The sequence below is a fragment of the Gossypium hirsutum genome, chromosome D09 (genome assembly GCF_007990345.1).
Source record: "Gossypium hirsutum isolate 1008001.06 chromosome D09, Gossypium_hirsutum_v2.1, whole genome shotgun sequence".
Lineage (NCBI taxonomy): Eukaryota > Viridiplantae > Streptophyta > Magnoliopsida > Malvales > Malvaceae > Gossypium > Gossypium hirsutum.
Genome location: NC_053445.1, coordinates 28,663,331 through 28,674,168, shown reverse-complemented (window position 1 = coordinate 28,674,168; position 10,838 = coordinate 28,663,331). Strand labels below are relative to the sequence as shown.

The 10,838-nt window shown below is 31.4% G+C and overlaps 1 protein-coding gene across 2 annotated transcripts; it reads left to right on the top strand.

Moving 5' to 3' along the window:
* The first annotated feature begins 1,124 nt into the window (after positions 1–1,124).
* On the top strand, positions 1,125–5,617 carry LOC107891967 (mitogen-activated protein kinase kinase kinase NPK1). 2 transcript variants are annotated; one of them, XM_041101699.1, is made up of 17 exons: positions 1,125–1,627; positions 1,726–1,764; positions 1,866–1,931; positions 2,013–2,123; positions 2,226–2,306; positions 2,388–2,465; positions 2,546–2,628; positions 2,980–3,061; positions 3,185–3,285; positions 3,458–3,497; positions 3,644–3,703; positions 3,774–3,820; positions 3,909–4,134; positions 4,222–4,455; positions 4,566–4,873; positions 4,966–5,033; positions 5,315–5,617. In XM_041101699.1, the coding sequence occupies exons 1-17, from the start codon at positions 1,337–1,339 to the stop codon at positions 5,398–5,400; spliced, it is 2,001 nt and encodes a 666-aa protein (XP_040957633.1). In that variant the 5' UTR covers positions 1,125–1,336; the 3' UTR covers positions 5,401–5,617. The 2 variants fall into 2 exon arrangements, with proteins under 2 accessions (XP_040957633.1, XP_040957634.1); XM_041101700.1 differs by having other exon boundaries at positions 1,132–1,627; positions 3,909–4,092.
* The last annotated feature ends 5,221 nt before the right edge of the window (positions 5,618–10,838 follow it).

Sequence of the window (10,838 nt, the reverse complement as noted above, 5' to 3'; positions counted from 1 at the left end):
TTTTTCGTATCAAAATTCTGGTATTTATTTATATTCCCTTTATAGCATAATGAAAAATAAGACACTTAAGCTGTTTAAGTTTATAAGCTTCAAAATAAAAAGTTTTGATGTATTTTTTAGACAAACTCGAGCTGCTCAAGCTAGATATCGAGTTAATTATCTTACCTTAATTTATGTGTGTATATACTAAGTTTTGCTGATAATAAATATTAAACATTCATTCAGATAATTTTCCTATACATATGTATTTGTGTATATAAAATCATGCATTTATAAAGTAATAAAACACTGTCCAATACAACCAAGCATTTGGTTTAAATGATTGATACATGATCAAAACAAAAAGAATAAGAAACAAAGAATGAGTAACAAACAGTTACATGTTAATTTTAATATTAATTATTTCAAATGATCTTTTATTAAATTCATATAAGAATTTGAGTAAATTATAGTATCATATATTATGATTTGAGTAAATTCATATAAGAATATTGATTATTAAGAATTTTATTAAATTATATATTTTAATTATAATATATTTAATAATAATTATGTTAATTTATATTTTATAGTATCATATATTATGATTTGAGTAAATTCATATAAGAATATTGATTATTAAGAATTTTATTAAATTATATATTTTAATTATAATATATTTAATAATAATTATGTTTAAATATGATTAAATTATTTATTATTGATATTAATAATCTTATTAAAATTTAAATAACAATAACAATAATCATTTACCAAAACAAATTTATGCTAAGGGTATTCTAGTCATTTTAGTTTTTTCCATTATGCTATTACACCTCTATTCCATTCAACCAAACACAAGATTACTATTACGCCTCTATTCCATTACATTCAACCAAACAGTTGATTTGCTATTACACCTCTATTCCAATACACCTCTAATCCATTACACCTCTAATCCAATACAGCGAACCAAACGTGCCCTAAGTATTTAATAAATAATAATAAAACAGATTCAAAATGGAAGGGAAATGAAATTAATCAAAATAAAAGTCCCACTCTCCGACTTTCCTCAACTACCACCGAATGTAACGGTCACTAACATTTTTAAAAATAAATAAATATAAAAAAAGCCATTAAGCCTAAAGATTTGAAAATTTAATCTTTGAAAGAGTTGAACCCGAGACGACGACACCCATCATTTTTTTCCCATTTCTTTATTTTTTCAAAAAATAGAAAGCAAAAAAGTTTCCCTCTCCTTTCAAATTTTCTTCACCGTCCCTTCTCCATCTCAAACCCTAACACCTCCAAATCTTTAAGCAAACGGATCTGAAGAAAGAAGATTTTTGTACTCTAAATGCAGGAGCTTGTTGGATCGGTTCGCCGGTCCTTTGTCTTTAGGTCTTCAACCTCCAGCGACGATGCCGGTGGAGGACTTGGAGGCTTTGTTGAGAAGATCGGCGCCAGCATTCGCAGATCGCGAATCGGCTTGTTCGCTAAGCCACCTGCTCCACCCGCTCTTCCTTCTGTTAAGAAAAGGGACGCTACGATCCGGTGGCGGAAGGGCGAGTTGATTGGTTGTGGCGCCTTTGGTCGGGTTTACATGGGGATGAATCTTGACTCCGGCGAGTTACTAGCTGTTAAACAGGTGAGTTGCTGTCAATTGAGAGAGTGATGTTTTTGCTTTTCTTCTTTTTCTTTTTCTTTTTTTAATATTTAATTTTCATTATATTTTTGTTGATGAAGGTTTTGATAGCGGCAAATGCTTCAAAGGAGAAAACACAGGTATGAAAGGAAATCTTTTACAAGATCATCTGAAAGTGTGTTTAACACTATACACTTAATAAGATAATTTTCGTTTCGTTAATTGAATTGATTATGGGTAGGCTCATATTAGAGAGCTCGAAGAAGAAGTGAAGCTTCTACAGAATCTGTCACATCCAAACATTGTTGTAAGTGTGATTTCTGTAATTCTATTTAAATTTTGATGTGGGTAATTTATAAACTATAACTCACTATTTTGTGTTTGTTAGAGATATTTGGGCACCGCAAGAGAGGACGATTCGTTGAATATTCTATTGGAGTTTGTACCAGGTGGATCCATTTCCTCACTTTTGGGGAAGTTTGGATCTTTCCCCGAATCTGTAAGCTATTGTTTTGTGATTAAGTTTTAGAATGTTTAGTGTTTCCCCTTTTCCACAAGACCGTGATAATTTTGTTTTACTCGCTAAATTGCGCAAAAACAGGTTATAAGAATGTACACTAAACAACTTTTGTTGGGACTGGAATATCTTCACAAAAATAGAATCGTGCATAGAGACATCAAGGTACTTCATTTTTTCTCATTGAAAAAACTGTTGCATTTTCGCTCGCATCCGTTTGATTTTGGTGTTGTGCTTTTTATGCAGGGAGCAAACATTCTTGTGGATAACAAGGGTTGTATCAAACTTGCAGACTTTGGTGCATCCAAAAAAGTTGTCGAGTTGGTAAAAAAACTAATTTTCTTTCTTTTCCGTCCATGCACTAAAAATTATTCATTTAGAGTGACGGCTTTCTGTTTTTTCAGGCTACAATAAATGGAGCCAAGTCAATGAAGGGAACTCCTTATTGGATGGCTCCTGAAGTTATTCTCCAAACTGGGCATAGCTTGTAAGCAAATCATTAAACTTCATGCTTATGATAAAACTTTTTCAAACTTGTCTCGAGACTGGAGACATATATAATCATGGTTCCTTTGTGTTTCTCCTAGAAAGTTTCCTTTGAGATTTTCAGATCAGCTGCTGGAATCCTTTTCATGTATTGCAAAATTATTTCATTCTCAAAACAAAAATGTATAAACTGTAGAAGCAGCTTACAATATATATCATTACAAGAATCTCCGAACCTAAGATTTATAGTTGTGCAGCATATACACTTGCTTGCCCTGAACTAAAATTTCATGCTTGTAATCCTTGCTATCTGATATTAGGAGCTTATCTATTTTGGTCTTCTATTTCCTAGCTCTGCCGATATTTGGAGTGTTGGCTGTACTGTGATTGAGATGGCTACTGGAAAGCCCCCTTGGAGCCAACAGTATCAGGAGGTATATACCGGAAGCTGCTAGAAAATCACCATAAATATGATTTATAAGAATAATCCAATTCTAGGCTGGAATTCGCTTGATTTTTTCCCCTTAGTTTAAAGACTGAACTGGTGTTTCTTTCAGGTTGCTGCTCTCTTTCATATTGGGACAACTAAATCTCATCCACCCATCCCTGAGCATCTCTCCCCTGAGGCTAAAGACCTTTTGTTAAAATGCCTACAGAAGTACATTCTTGATATTTATTTTTCTTGTCGTGTTAGAGTTTCATGTTTTCTTTATCAGTTCTCTGTTTTCTAAAAAAGCCAATAAAATAGTTGAATCATACATAATTTGCGAGAGCTTATTTTTTATAAAAATTTCAATTTTGTTCTAATCAACCATTATTTTTGGTGCCAGGGAACCAGGACTGAGACCTAGTGCATCAGACTTGCTTCAGGTAATTTGAAATCACTGACCAGTTTTTGCCTGAACATCTCATAGATTGTCATACCTGTTACAGTACATGCATTTAGCCATGGATATGACCACATATATAGTATTCTGTTCACTTGTAATTTAACATCTTCATCTTAATAAATGCAGCACCCTTTTGTCACTGGGGACTATCAGGAACCTCATGCGGTGCTTCGTAGATCAATTAGGGTAACTCTGATTGCATTAGCTTTATTATTTTATCTTTTATTCTTTTGACCTTTCTTGATCAATCTATCAGGAACCTGAAAATCTGGAGATGGCATCTGGGGTGAACCTGAGAAGCTCGTATGTGTCCAAATTTCAGGGACTATGTTTATTGATTTTTCCTATATATAGGTTGAACTTAATGCTAATAACCATATTGACGTCACAGAATAAATTCGGAGATCAGGTCAACCTGCACGGGTTTAAAGGACGTTTGTGAAATGGGTAGTGTGAGTTGCTCTACAGCATTTCTTGGGAAATTCTCAGAACCAGGAGCCTATTGGAGGGGAAGCAATTGTGACAATAGCATGTGTGAGATAGATGACAAAGATGATCTAGAATTTAATTATTCTGTAAAGTTCTCCTCTGTTTTATCATCTGCTGACTTGAATAAAGTAATCATCTGTTCTTGGAAGTCCCCATTCTCGTCAGATGTTTATAATCAGCTCAAATTAAATTGCTTAATTATTTATTTTCATCAGAGTTTCAATCCCATGTGTGAACCCACTGAAGACTGGCCACCCAAATTAGATCAAAGTTCTGAGCTAAGCCGAAGTGGAGTAAACTTGTCTTTGGATGAAACAATGGAAGCTGCTAGCACTCCTGGAATGTCTGGTAAGGAGGAGAATGGCTTCACTTTTCTCTGCGGACCTCCAACAGGTGATGATGATGAAGAAGTTACAGAGTCAAAAATTAGAGCCTTCCTGGATGAAAAGGTGTGGTTTATTTTTCAAATTCAATGATCTTTTATGGATGATTGACAGGATCATATTTTTTCCACGAAGACTTGTATGATAGAAGCTATTGTGTATTATCATTTCACCAGGCTCTGGAACTGAAGAAGCTGCAATCTCCTCTGTATGAACAGTTCTACAACACATTGAATGGTAGTCTTCCACCTTCTGTTGGAACTGCAAATGGTGAAAATATTTTGAGCTTACCTCCTAAAAGTAGGTCACCTAAGTGGCTGCCTAGCAGAAGACTCTCAGCAGTTGCTGATGCTGCCAACATGGTTAGCTCAAAGAGTCGTATGAATCATTTGTCAAATACTGCAGTTGTTCATGACCGGACTTTACAAGAAATTCAGCCACCGTCTGTTGAGGAATGGAAAGGGCAGGATATAATTAGTCCGAGGTTTGTTAATGCTTCTTTGCGGTCTGCTTTAGTTTATCCTTGCATACAAAAAAATTATTTCCTATTCTCTAATCTTACTAATAAAACTGCAGCATGAGCTTTTCTGAGAGACAAAGGAGATGGAAGGAAGAGCTTGACCAAGAGCTTGAGAGAAAGCGAGGCATGTTGTGATTTTCATCTCGTTATCTCAATTTCTTCCAAGCTTATATAAAAATATGTTATTGGAACTTGAAACTGAATTAAGCTTCTCAATTCTTTGCATCATGCATGGTGGGGATACGATACAGGCATATTTCACGTGCATAAATGGTTAAAGAATGGAAGCCTGCTGTTCTTTTGGCTAAAATGACATTTTATTTGTTCCATGTTTAGTTAAAAGTTCATATGCAGTAAGATAGTTAATCCCTTTGAGATGCCTAACAACCAAATTGTGTAATGCAGAGATGCTGCGGAAGACATCATCTCCAAAGGATAAGTTTCTATTTGGACAAAGAGAACAAATACGGTCTCCATTTCCTGGCAAGTAAATGTAGTATCCAACTTTACCTCTTTTGATGTTCCATTGGGACTGTTCATTTCTGTATTCTATTTTTGGTGAGAATGGTGCCCAATAATGTTACTCGGGCTTTATTTATGAGTGTCAGATACGAATATGTATTTGATATGAGTATATTTAATTTTTTTTCTTTTTTTTTTGCTTGTATAAAGTTCTTTCATATTTGTGGAAGATATTTGGGAGAGCCATATATGTCTCAAACATGGGGTACTTAAAGTTGGAACAACGTAGTAGTAGTAATAATGTATACATATGCATGAGTAGCCAGGCAGTACGATCTTCATGCTGCATCATGGCTCGGCTCTTGATTTTCAGCTAAATAAATTTATCATAAGCATTTATAGATGCTTGTTGCCTTTGTCTTTTTCCTTCCACGGAATTGGTCTAATCATTTAAGAGGATATATATGAATTGGCAAAAAAAACTAAATTAAATTGGAATTTTATATATTTTATTTTATTTCAAAATTTAGGTACTTAATGAGATTTAACTTTATACTGTTAATACAAAAACTAATACCATTAAATTAATGAGAAAATACTTGGTATAGAAGTAAGATAAGAGATTGATAATTTTTTCTTATAGAGATAGATTATAATATTAAAAAATAAATATTAAAAAGAAAAAGAAATACATAACAATTTTTTGAGATACATGATAATTTTTTAAGAATGCTTATAAAATAAAAAAGTACACTCCTAATGTATATTTAAGCTAATTATATATATTTATTAATTAAAATAAAATTTTAAAATATTGAAAAAAATTGATGTTTTAATTGATTGAATTGAGAACTGAATTTGCTTTTGATTCTTTCTTGAGAAGTTGTTGATTCAGATAAAGAAATCAATTTCTTTGAATTTCGAATTTCTGTCAGAAAGCTGTACTTAAAAAGCTCTTATTGGATAAAGCAAGGACAAAGTGTTAAGCACTTTATGGTTTTTGTTGCAATCGAAGATGGAATCCATTTAACTTTTGATCTGATTTCCTTTTTAAACATAAAGTTTTAAAGTATTAAAAGGAGGGCATTTTATGTTCGATTCGACTCGTGAATTACTAATAGAATCCTGAAGTATTTTGGTAATTTGTATTTCACATTTTTTTTAATGTAATAGTTATGTTTTATTTTAATGTGGTATTTGTATTTAATAAAATTTATATATGGTGATGCTTAAAGATAAGGTTAAATTAGCATAATATGTTGTTTTTGTTTTTTAATTGGCATATTAGGATTTTTTTTTAATTTAAGGAAATAGGTCGATTTTGGAGAGAGTGTGAAAGCACATTTAGTTGGGCGCGTTTTCACACTCTCTTTCCTCGACTTTTTTTTTAATTTTTAAGGTTTAGGTTTAGGGTTAATATTAGGTTTTTTATTAGGAATTAGGAATTAGGGTTTAGTTTTTAGTGTTTTAGGAGTGAAACTGTGAAAGTTTATATGTAGATTTGAGGGGCCAGTGATGCGATAACGCGTCTCATAATACATACATTTCATATGTCATGCTGAGATCAGGCCATTACCTCATAAACCCATATTGTGGAAGTCAAGTTTCAGGTTGACAGTGCTTGATACGAACATGTGTTCGAGCATACCGGGGCTCAATTGACGGTTGTTATGCGGTCATGAGTTCAAGCTTTTTAGATACTCGTAAATGATTTCTTATACATATCATACATAAGATTGATGTTATAATTACAGGGAAAAATGAAAGGTTTCCTGGTGTAATCAACACAGTTTTTTTCTCTATTTCCAAGCAGTCAGTATCTTTAACCTTTCATTATTATCCAAATGCTAACATCGAGGTGGACACAAGAGGGCTCTCAAGTGGAGAGTGGATGTTCTGGCCAAGTAAAGGTCAAAGTTAAGTTGGCACAGTAGTGATTGTAGTTATTAATGGATTGTTTAATAACAATCGTTATCACCTCGAAAGGAGTATCACATTTACTGCACTGCAACAGCCGTTGCTCACTTGAAAGTCCTCTTACGTCCCCGACAGTATCAGCCTTTGAATAAGAAGGATGGTTAAAGATACCGACTGCGTGGAAATGAAGAAAAAATTGCACCAATTATAGCGGGAAGCCCCACAGTTTTTCCATATGATTATGCCATTAAACTTTTGTATGATATTTATAAGGCAACATCTTCGAGTATCCAAAAAGTTTAAGCTTGTTCACTTAAAACTATGCTTTGATTTGATTTTCTCTCTCCTCCAACTTCTATTTTCTTGAATCTAAATTGGTATTCTTACTTTCCACAGTCTCCTTATCATTTTTCTCTTTTGGTGGTTATGAAAATTCTTTTGATTTCTAGGTGAAAATGATAGATTTTTTGTGGAAGGACCAAATTATAAAGAAAGCAAACTTTCTTTCTCTCTTCATGGACGTTGGAATTAAAAAAGTACACTATCAGTGTACAAAATACTCACCCTTTTAAATATGAATATTTATATTTACAAAAATATTTTATATACAGTAATTTGGAATTATTGTTGGAAAAAATCGTTTATGAAAAGCATTTGTTGCCTAGCGGAAGTTTAAAATGTTTTCATAAATTCTAATTTTTGTTGTATTATCTATAGCAATAAACTTTTTCAAATTTAGTATATGTGTTTCCAAGCTAGGGAGTTATGCCAAATTCTGGCTTTCTGTAACACCTCAAAAATTGTTACATTATGAAAGTAGCAAAAAATCAAGAATTTGTCCTCGATAAAGTGAAATAAGGAAATAAAAGTGACAAAAAGAGAAAGTTGAGTATTGTCAAAGAAAATTTTAAGTAAGAAGTATGTTGAGATACATTAATTTAAAGCAATGACTAGATCATAAATATGAAAAAAATTATGGCTCAAGTGTAAATATTAAAAATTTGAAGGATCGAAGTGTAAAAATGAGAAAGTTGAGGGACCAAAGTGAAAATAGCCTAATTTATTGTGACATGGAATTGACATACAGGGACCAAATTGGGTAAGTGGGAAATTATAAGGGACTAAATCATAATTTTATCAAATCAAATAATGATTCAAGGATGGAATTTTGAAAGATCATAAATGGCAAAATGGTTAATTAGCAAGAAAGAGAATTCTAGAATGTAATGATTATGTTGATGATATTTTAAATTAATTAATTAGATAAATATTATTTTATTAATATTTTAATAAGATATTTTTGAATATTTTATTTAATTATGCCCTACATCATATGGGACACTTGTGGACAACTATGCTATCGCTTGGGCTAGCTCTTCAGGTAAAATTGTACTTTAGCCTCCCCTAAAATGAAAAATTATAATTTAAGCCCTCTAAAATTTTTTAAAATTTTAAAATAATAAATGTAAAATTACACTTTGGCCCCCCAAAATTATAAAAATTCGATTTAATCCTTTAAAAATTATAAAGGTATAGACTATAAAAAATTAAAATTTCATTTGGCTCCCTTAAAAATTTATTCTGGCTTCGCCCCTGACTTTAGGTGCTCCAACTCTCCATAAAGTGAGGAAACAAAACCCTGTTGAGGGGTTTGTCGACTCCAGTAAAAGCAATAGTTCAAAAGCAATAGTTCAAAAACTCTTTTTGAAAGAGTCATGCTCGCTCCAAAACACACATACATATAAGAGTAGTGTGGGAAAACAAAGGATTTCTGGGCGGATAACAATCATACCATATGGTTAAGAAAATAACATGGGCAACTATGCCATTCTGAATATATATAAATATGTATATATATAATATTAAACAGCAACTATTAGAACCAACCAGTCATGCACGTCACGTACTCTTGCATGTACTGATCTAATTCTTTTTTATAATCACATTCATGTTTTTAACGTTTTTCCCTTATACTTTCATTGTATTTTTTAATTTTTTAATATTAACAACAAACTAAAATAATTAACATATAACATAAATATTAGAATAGCATTGTTCCTATACATACCTTGCTTCACCTTCCCATATGCATACCCATCTTCCAATTAATTATATATTCCCTTTATACGTTGTACTTTTCTTGTGTACCATATAATATACTTAATTTAATAATTCATATTAAATATAACATGAATACAATAAAAATAATTAGGAAACCCGTGTTACGACATCATTCCAGTATCGCGACATTGACCTTGTTACCCTATTATGACCCGAATAAGCCCCGAACGACCCTTTTTGTAACCAAAATTTAAAATAAGCCTAGAAATGACTTGACTAAATTCAAAAAATCTATTTATGTTAAAGTAAAGTCTTGAATTTGATGATTGGATTAACTTAGTTCTAGCGTCGAATGTGACATCTCTTACTCAGAACGTATCAGTTCATCCCAGTTAAAGGGTGTTACAAAGAAATGAGAAGAAAAGAAGAAAGCAAAATAATGAAATATAAAAGAAAAAGAAAGAAACTTAAAAGGACAAAAAGAATTAAATTACTCGAAAATAAATATATAAGTAGTAGTATAACTTGATCTGAAATTTTCATCTGAGTGCCACAACTACTTATTACATTGTTAACAACAATTAATAAATTAGTGACCAAAAATGTAATAACCAAAAGTATTAGTAACTATGTTGTAACTTTGTTGAAGTTTAATGACAAAAAAAAGTAAGTTAAACCATACATAAATGATAAAATTTTGTAAGTTAACCGAATATCATTTCACTCACAAAAAATTGGCGGAATTGACTATAGCACATGAAAACATACAAGAATTTGACTCAATCCCATTGTTTTCAAAATGCTATATCCATTCGAAATATATTCTAAAAAATAAAATTGTCAATTATAAACTAATTTTCAAAATCAATAAATTTAAATCTGAGAACCAAATTAATTAGATTAGTTTAAAAACTAGATTTGAATTTGGATTTAAATAAATTAGATAAAGAGATTTAAAAAATTTGATGTTTAAATTTATATTGTAAAAAACAATTTATCTTTGGTATAATACTAAAAGTAAGCCTATGCTTTTCTCCTATACATATATATCACATCATTGCTATGTTTTATTATTCACAAGTAAATATTTACGATGGGTTTAAAAATGTTGTTTTTGATTTCTTTCTTTCAATTAGTTTTATTGGTTCAATCTTTGGAACCATTTGTTTATGACGTCAACTTTGCAGGAGCTATTGGAGATGGAGAGAGTGATGATACAGAGGTTTATTTTCTTCTTAAATGCTATAGTTAAGAAGGGGAAGTTTATGATATTCTGATTGTTTATTTAAATAACTATTGTAGGCCTTTAAGAATGCATGGTATGTTGTATGTAGTTCTTATATCTCTTCAGGGATATTTCGTGTTCCTCATGGACAAAAGTTTCTGCTACAACCCTTGACTTTTAATGGTGAATGTCGATAAAAAAATATTACTTTTCAGGTAATTATTATTATTATTTTCATATTTTCTTTAATTTTATGATATTATT

What these genes read in the sequence shown, in the direction of transcription:
- LOC107891967 (XM_041101699.1), top strand. Translation starts at nt 1,337, where the DNA reads ATGCAGGAGCTTGTTGGATCGGTTCGCCGGTCCTTTGTCTTTAGGTCT. An exon ending in TGTCACATCCAAACATTGTT is followed by an intron (nt 1,932 to 2,012) that starts GTAAGTGTGATT and finishes TGTGTTTGTTAG; the next exon opens with AGATATTTGGGCACCGCAAG. An exon ending in GTGCATCAGACTTGCTTCAG is followed by an intron (nt 3,498 to 3,643) that starts GTAATTTGAAAT and finishes TAATAAATGCAG; the next exon opens with CACCCTTTTGTCACTGGGGA.